We start from the raw sequence: 8098 nt of genomic DNA on the forward strand, positions 1-8098 counted from the left end.
GTCAAGTGATTCGATTGTTTACATGTGACTCCTTGATGGTCCATTATTATTATTATGGATCCTTATTACATGATCATGAGCAGCTTCTTCGATCCAGCACTTTCACAGTCACCTCACCACCCCACAACCAAAGTCCACATATGCATCAGACGATGACTTTAAAAAAAAAAAAAAAAAAAAAAAAATCTATAAAACTACTTACAAAAGGCTCAGAGGGTTGGATTAATAATAATAAAAAATAAAAGCACAGTAGAATTTGGCCTCATTGCTTTGTTTTGATTGTCTTCTGTTTGGCTTTCTAGTCAGGGTTTGGAGATTTATGGTCACAGAGGGGGGTGGGTGGGTTAAGAGAAGTCCCACACAGCTTCAGGAGTGTCGGCGGTGGGTGATGTCAAAGTGTGGCAGGACGGACCGGGGGGGCATGATACTGGAGGGTCCTCGGGGCTGGTTAGGGGCACTGCTGGGTACATGAGGCTGAGGAAGGAGTCTCTAGTGTGCCTCTTCACCTGTCATAGAACAACACAACCCTGCTCAAACACTGGTAAAACATAGTTTATTGTTATTTTTCACTGTCAGTTCAATGTGAGCTCTCGTTGGTGTCATTATATTGTGTGTATTCCAACCTTTTGTATCATAATTTCATTTTGAGCAAAAGGCTAACATCAACATGCTAACAAGCTGATGTTTTAGCAGGTATAATTTTTATCATGTTCAACATCTTACTTTAGCTTGTTAGCAAACATTTCCTAATTAGCAATAACAAAATGTACAGCTTAGGCTAATGGGAAGGGGAATTAGTTTTGCAATTTAGTAAACCAAAGTATTGGACACATTTTTAATGTTAACCTGATGATGGAACTTCGGGGAACAGGAATGGAAATTAAAGGATCCCCAGAGTTCATACCATTCACCCTCAGGTGGACGTGAATATCTGTATAAAACTCACAGTACTCCATCCAGTAGGTGTTGAGACATTTCACTCAAACCCACTATGGTTTGGTCACAATGAATGTCTGTAAAATTTCATGGCAATCCAGACTGAAATCCTGAACACCAAAGTGATGGACTGACTAACAAACTGGCACTGTTGTCTGTCCCAGAGCAGCTAGCATGGCAAAAAAATACTACTTATTTTTCTTTTGTGATAAAACCCCACAAATGTTTCTTTTCTCTAACATGCTAAAAAGTAGTGTTAGAAGAGTACAGACAGAAGAGAGTCATGAAGTCAGTAAACTGGCACCGTATAAGCAGTTACTTTAGAGTGTCTCTAAAGTTTGTTACTGTTAGCTAACATTAGCTACTTTAAGATACTATTCATTCCATACCAATTAAAAAGGTCCCATATCATGAAAATGGGTTTCGATTGTGGGTTTTTTTTTGGTTTTTCATAAAAATGGTGGTGTAAGATAAAAGCTGTTAACATATGAAGTGGCTTACTACTGCCATTCCTCTAGCTCCCTCACAACAAGTTGCCTCCCCCAGCTTTGCAAGCTAGTAACAATTTGATCCGGTTTCTGCGTTCAAACCGGATAACCAATTGGTGGCCACGGCTGAGTTCTGTGTGGGAGAGTAAGACAGTGTAAACAAACTTGCGTTGGTAGCTGTAAGTTATGGACAGAAATTTTATTTAGCGGTTATGTTGAAAAGCAAGGACTTTGCCGTTTCTGGTAGTCTCGACAGTTTTAGGTATCACTGGTGTCTTAGCTGCAGTGTGCAGGCTAAGAGCTGGGACTGAAGGCCCTCAGAAGGGGGGGGGGGGTCAAATCAACACTATTTTTTTGTTAACACCATTACAGAAGTGTTTAATAGACACACACAAACGGTTCAGATATAAATATATGTGTTAGGGGACCTTTAAGGCCATAGCAGTAAATTGCCTATTATGCCAGTCTATTGAACTGGTGTGTTTGTGGTTATGAACTCAACTTTTCATTTTTGTGAGGAAGATTGTGTGTTTATTTTTGTTCAAAACATAGTCCCACTTTAAAGCACAGCCAAGGGCAAAGCTTTATCCAGCCGTTAGAGGTGTTCTGTTGTGAGCAAAGTAATGGTCAAGTAGATATTTTGGCCTGTAGGTGACACTAGCAGAATAGTCAAAGGGTCACCAAAGTAATTATAATTAACCCTATGGGAACTATGAATGTCTGTAACAAATTTCATTCAATGCATCCAAGAATTCTTAAGATATTTCACTCTGGAGCACAGTGATGGATCAATTGGCTGACAGACAGATTGACCAAGCAAAAAACTGTCATCCCACAAAGAAGGGGGCTGCATCTGTAAAGGCAGCATTCATATTCAATATAGAGTATTGAAGGAGTAGGGAAGGTTTTTTACAAATGGAGTGGATTTGAACTGTTTTTTGCTTCTTTATATACAGTCACCAGACATCAAGGGTAGGAAACCCACCTGCTTGAAGAAGGCGTGGGTCAACAGTGCAGACGCTGATGGTCTGTAGAAGAGAATGACAGGGAAAACACTGTATTACGATTTGTGTGTTTGTACTGTATTTGAATGTAATCGTTCAACTGTCAAATAAAGTTGACTCTTCCTATCATGTAATGACCTCCGCTCGGGCTGCTGCTGCAGACACAGCTGGACCAGGTTGTGCAGGGTGGCTGAGTGGTTTTTAGGTCCGGGGCTCTGAGGTCGGTCAGTGGGAGGAGCTGTGGCGCTATGCGTCAGGCTTCCAGTGGCCACACTTTCCCCAATGCCAGAGTCCACCCCAGACCGCGACACCTTCAGCCCCCCCAGCTCGCCTAGCGGGAAGGGGGCCACATCGAGCAGGCAGCAGTGGGAGCCGCGCAGCTTCTGAAGCAGCATCTGAACAGGAGGATTCAAACAGAGAACAACTGCAAATTTTGACCCTTGAAAGCTATATATGCACATATTCTTGTAACACAGACTGAACGGAAGCAATTTCATTACCTGAGTGGGTGGCATGTCCTGGAAAGGCACCCTGCCGCTGACCAGCTCACAGGCCACAATACCTAAACTGTAGATATCTGATTTTACTCCGTAACCGTGCAGGTCCTACTGAGGACAACACCATGGGGAGAGGAACGACAGAACACACTAGAATGAAGCTGAAAAAAACTGACACTACAAATCTGTTGCTTTCGAAAAACTTGCAAAAACTGTTATAAAAAAAAAAACAGGAGATACATGCAACTTTAGAGGAAGAAATAAGCACATGTTCAATAGTCTGGTCGATCTTATACTCAGGAAAAGTGGAGCTCATGTATGTGACTTAATTTAGGGAGCTCTGACCTGTCGCAGTAGTTCGGGGCTGAGCCAGGGCAGCAGGGCAGGGCTGTGATGGGGCATGTCGAACACTGCCCTCATCCTCTTCCCCTCACGCATCATACTGTAAACACTGTGGAGCCCTGAAAGGTAAACACGCCCCTCCCCTGACAGCAGGATATGACTGGCCTTCACCCCCCTGAAAATAAAGAAAAACATTAAAATACAAATACTTTTATACGTTTAGACTTTTTCCTTCAGTCCTCTTGTACAATGGCCTGTCTCCCACTGACCGGTGAACATAGCCCATCCGGTGCAGGTATTCCAACGCTTTCAGCACACCGTATAGCAAGTACGCTATCAGGGATTCACTCATTCCATCTGGGAAATATGTCCTCAGTAAGGTGTCTGCAGAGCCTGCAAATAGGAGGAGACCGAAAAGGACAGCTGAACAGGGGATTTTCATGGAAAATCTGCAGTGATTTATCTTAATTTTGGAGACGTGGTGCAAATTGTGGATGTAATAATTTGGGCCCAAGAAGGTTTTGTTTAAAGAAATGCTTTGATAAAGAATGTCAACATCACTAAAGAGCTACTATCAATATGAACAGCACAATGGTTCATAACCACTGATTATAGTCCAAAACCCAATTCACTTCTTTAGTATGACAAAGAAAAGTATCACATCTTCACATCTGAGAAGCTGCAATTAGTAAGTTCTATTTATAAAAATAACTAAAATGATTATTCCATAATCAAACTATTTGCTGATTAATTGTGTGTCGTAATTGATTAATCAACTAAATGTTGCAGCTGTGGTAAGAAAACAATCTTTATAGAGGCGTGGCAGTGGCTGACCATAGGCCATGAGCGGCGTGAGGACCCACAGCTGGCAGCAGGAGCTGAAAACCAGACGAGAGGTCAGCAGGTTGGGCTGACGGAAAAGCCTGGACAGCAGAACCTCGTTCTGGAGATTAAAACGCAATCAGGCATAAACACACTGGGATGAAGAAGGCTCAGCAAAAAATATTCTTTACATACATGTCCATCGCTGGAGAGTGGCTCACCATGAGCTGCAGCAGCTCCTCTTCGGTGCACTCATCCAGGTTGGTTTGTTTGACGGCCACCAGCTGTCCAGTAGGGAAGTGCCGTGCCATGCTCACCTGGCTCAGGTTATTGAAGCCCCTCCCTGTAATACAGTGAATTGGCTCGAAGTGAAATCCTACTCTCGTTTTGAAAGACTTGGGAGGGAAATTAGGTGCAACTTCAACTCTTTGCAGTTTCCTTGGCTGACGTAATGGTCTGACTCAAGTGTGTGGTGTGGTGTTCTCACCCAGCTCAGACAGTAGCTGGTAGTGGGCTGGCTCAGCTGACAGCCCGGTGATGTCATCGCCACCTGCTGGCCCTTGCAGAGTGTATTCAGAACCGTCACAGCTCTGCAGGGACGCACACCCCCACATACACCCCACAAACATATATTACGCACTTACCTCAAAAGGTAACACAGAGTGAAAAATAAAGTAACTCAGCAAATAAACACAATTCAGTGTATTACATCTCTTTTTATACGTGCATTAAATTATTTATGACCTTGATCAATCTCTGTTAATGACCAGTAGGAAGTGCATCTATGTTAGGGTCCTCATTCCCAGGCATGTTGCATATGCATGTTGCTGGTTCGGACCACCATCACTAAGCAGCTGAGATTGTGAGTAGGCAGGGTGGGGGTGGACTCGATCTCGACACAAAGAGCAGGACAGACAGACAGTACGATTTGGGACAAAGTAAGCTGAAAAATAGCTGTTGAGTCAGTGGTATTAGCAGTAACCATATGAAGAATTTTCAGCTATATTCTAATAATTAATAATTTTGTGCCATGGTTCTGTAAAAACCTCAATGCCCCTTTAAATATGTTTTTTTTTTTTACACAATTACCAGTTCCCCATAGTGCATCATTAAATTTTCATCTCATGTAATCTCATTCATTTAACTAGCTTTGCACTGTAACAACCCTAAAGTCTCCTTCGTGGACATCTACTGCCGCAAAAGATGCCTTACAGACAGGTCAAAGAGGAAATGTGTGAGAAGACAATGGCCGCAAGGGGGTGGCACTGTGACACCGACCACACCAAAGTAAAGGGGGGGTTTGCTTGATTGCTTTAATGATGCAGACAGAGGTTTGGGACACAGGAGAGTCTAGTTCTCTTTCTCACACACACACACACAAACACACACACACACACTTGTTGAATGGTTGTATTGGTTTTATCCATACACATTCTTTGTATTCACTCCTTACTGTCCCAGCATTTTGTCTGTATTATCAGGAGAAAATTACCTCACACAATAGCAGTACATTAATAATTATTATTAAGTAGGTAATAATAATTTTAATTAATAAGTACTGCACTAAGAATGGGAATAGTTAATAGAGGGATAATTAGACGGGCAAACTCTTCTGAAATCATGAACTTTTTTTTTTTATGCAGATGACCAGTGATATTTTAAAGGGGGCACTTTTACACATTAAGATCAGCTATAAACTTGGAATAAGACGGACATGGGAATTCACCAGGCGTAAGGGGTCTAATGAAAGAAATTTTCAAGTTGCTTTACGGCAATTGTAGGATTCAATGTTTGTTGAGCTTGATCCATACTAGGGATTTTTCTTGTTTTAATCTTTCCCTCGCGACTCCCAGGACTTTATGGGAGTGCAATACTAAATTAATGGACCACCCCTTTAGGCAATAACAGCAGCTTTAACAGCTGCAATGTTATTCCAGTGGTCACTGTCTTTAATGACTGTAATGGTTAAGAAGCTCCACAGATCTGATAAATGATTAAGGATAGTAATGAGATGATGGAAGAAGATCAGTGTGACGTCTGTCTCCATGCTGACAGTGTCTTGGCTACTGACCAGGAACTGGTGGCTGGTGTCCTCATACCGCTCCTCTATGTCCATGGGCTGGACCTGAGCGTGGGAGATGCAGGAACAGTCCTGGTGAAGGGGGGGGGGGGAGCACAGGTGAGACATGCCCTACAGGACAAGGAGGAGAGTGCAGAGGAAACATGGAGCTTGGCAGGTGGAGGGTGATACACTGCCTTGCGGAGAGAGAGGGAGGGTCAGATATGAGGCAGGGAGCAAGCATCTGGAAATATGGGCTGTGAAGGCACTCACATGGCATTTTATCAGGAGTGGTGAGTGGAGAGAGAATTAGAATGATGATAACAGGCAACAAAGAGGCAGCTGACTGACTGATGGGTCCCAACAGAGCAAGATGTGAGGAATGCACAGATAGATAGATAATATTAATATCTGATATTTTCACAACCTGTATTAGCCCTTAATATGTACGAAAATCCAGATGCAAACGGGTTACACTTTTCAGACAAGATATATAAAGAATATCTGACAGCTCCTATAACTCAGAAAAATGCAAATTCGATTAATACTTGACTGATTGCTTTGATATCAGCTGATATCTGACAAATACTGGTGCATCGTTAACGGGAAGCTCCTTGTTTTTAACACACTTAAAAGACTAATTTACCATATCCCACCAGGGGCATCAGCGGGAGCCATCGGATTCGTGACTATACATCTACTAGGTCACAATAAAGCGACACGCTCGGAGGCACGAAACAAAACCCCATGCAGGGTGATTATACTTACCAAGAAAGACATGGAGTCCTTTTGGCGACGATAAAATCACAGGCTTTGGCATTCATCCGCTCACCGGCTGCAGGAGACCGACCGCGATGGAGGGAGGCAGGAGGATGAAGCGCAGCAGTGTAATATGAGACACACGGGCAATCCCCCACTAGACTTGAGAGCAGGCAGCATCCATCCAAGCTCGGCCGTTCATCCATCCGCCTGCAGCTTTACCTGGCTGCACCAGCGGATCTAGAGATCTGAGGAAATGATAGGAAATTCAGCAGCGGAGACCCCCCCCCCCCCAGTCCAGTCCAGTTCAGTTCAGTTAGTGCGGGCGCTGAGATCGGAAGGAAGACTGTGGTGAAGCCTGGAAAACCATGTTTGCTCATAGGGGCTACACTCGCGAAGAGCAGTTAAATATATATATATATATACACATTGAGTTTTATCTTTACGTACTGAAAGGGGTCATGTCGATAGTGGCGCCATAGGGCTTCACTTGTTGACCACTGTCCAAAAAAATGCAATAATTCCACCATATAGTTATCAAATTCATTTCCACTTCAAGGTTAGATTAACTGCAGCCATTTTACTGTAATCAGAGGACGGGTATTATTCAAACCGAGGGTTAATGCCGTCAGTTAACTTGACTGTTAGAAAAAATACAGGATTATCATCTCATTTTCCATAATCTTATTGCACAGCGGTTTTTAACTGTGAAAAAAAGAAAAATACAGGTTCATGCTACACTCAAAAACACGCCTGTAAGGTGCCCTAGAACCTAGCTAGACTTACTAACGTAAATATATATGCCCGGTTCAAGCATTAAACTAATATTAGCTCAGTTATAGGCTCGGTATTATATGTACTGTATTTACTGAAAAGTACCCGACATGTAAACAAAAGAAAGTGCTTACCTTCTCCTGTCGACAGCAGCTCTGGCGCCTCGACGTAAACAAGTTAAAAATACAACGAGGAGCCTGAAAACCTAAATAACGTGTTGTTTACAACGTTCATTTTCTACCATTTTGTGTCAAAATAATACTAGGTGGATTATAAGTAACCAGTTTTACCGTCAGTAACGAATCGTACAATACCCCAAAGCGAAAATGTAATCTTTTGACAGGACTTTTAATTTGACATAGGTAACAGGCGCTTAATTATAACGTCATCAAATCTACTGTCGCATCTTGATGATTA

The 8098-nt window shown here is 42.7% G+C and overlaps 1 protein-coding gene across 3 annotated transcripts; it reads right to left on the reverse strand.

Moving 5' to 3' along the window:
* Positions 1 to 203: 203 nt before the first annotated feature.
* On the reverse strand, positions 204 to 8043 carry stradb (STE20 related adaptor beta). 3 transcript variants are annotated; one of them, XM_040141724.1, is made up of 12 exons: positions 7816 to 8043; positions 6917 to 7155; positions 6161 to 6241; positions 4577 to 4679; positions 4311 to 4432; positions 4102 to 4210; positions 3537 to 3660; positions 3271 to 3442; positions 2929 to 3033; positions 2567 to 2823; positions 2410 to 2452; positions 204 to 506 (listed from the first exon to the last, which is right to left on the reverse strand). In XM_040141724.1, the coding sequence occupies exons 2-12, from the start codon at positions 6926 to 6928 to the stop codon at positions 345 to 347; spliced, it is 1290 nt and encodes a 429-aa protein (XP_039997658.1). In that variant the 5' UTR covers positions 6929 to 7155; positions 7816 to 8043; the 3' UTR covers positions 204 to 344. The 3 variants fall into 3 exon arrangements, with proteins under 3 accessions (XP_039997658.1, XP_039997659.1, XP_039997660.1); XM_040141725.1 differs by lacking the exon at positions 6161 to 6241; XM_040141726.1 differs by lacking the exons at positions 6161 to 6241; positions 6917 to 7155; positions 7816 to 8043 and adding an exon at positions 4834 to 5614.
* Between the last annotated feature and the right edge of the window lie 55 nt (positions 8044 to 8098).

Source organism: Xiphias gladius, chromosome 13 (assembly GCF_016859285.1).
Source record: "Xiphias gladius isolate SHS-SW01 ecotype Sanya breed wild chromosome 13, ASM1685928v1, whole genome shotgun sequence".
NCBI lineage: Eukaryota > Metazoa > Chordata > Actinopteri > Istiophoriformes > Xiphiidae > Xiphias > Xiphias gladius.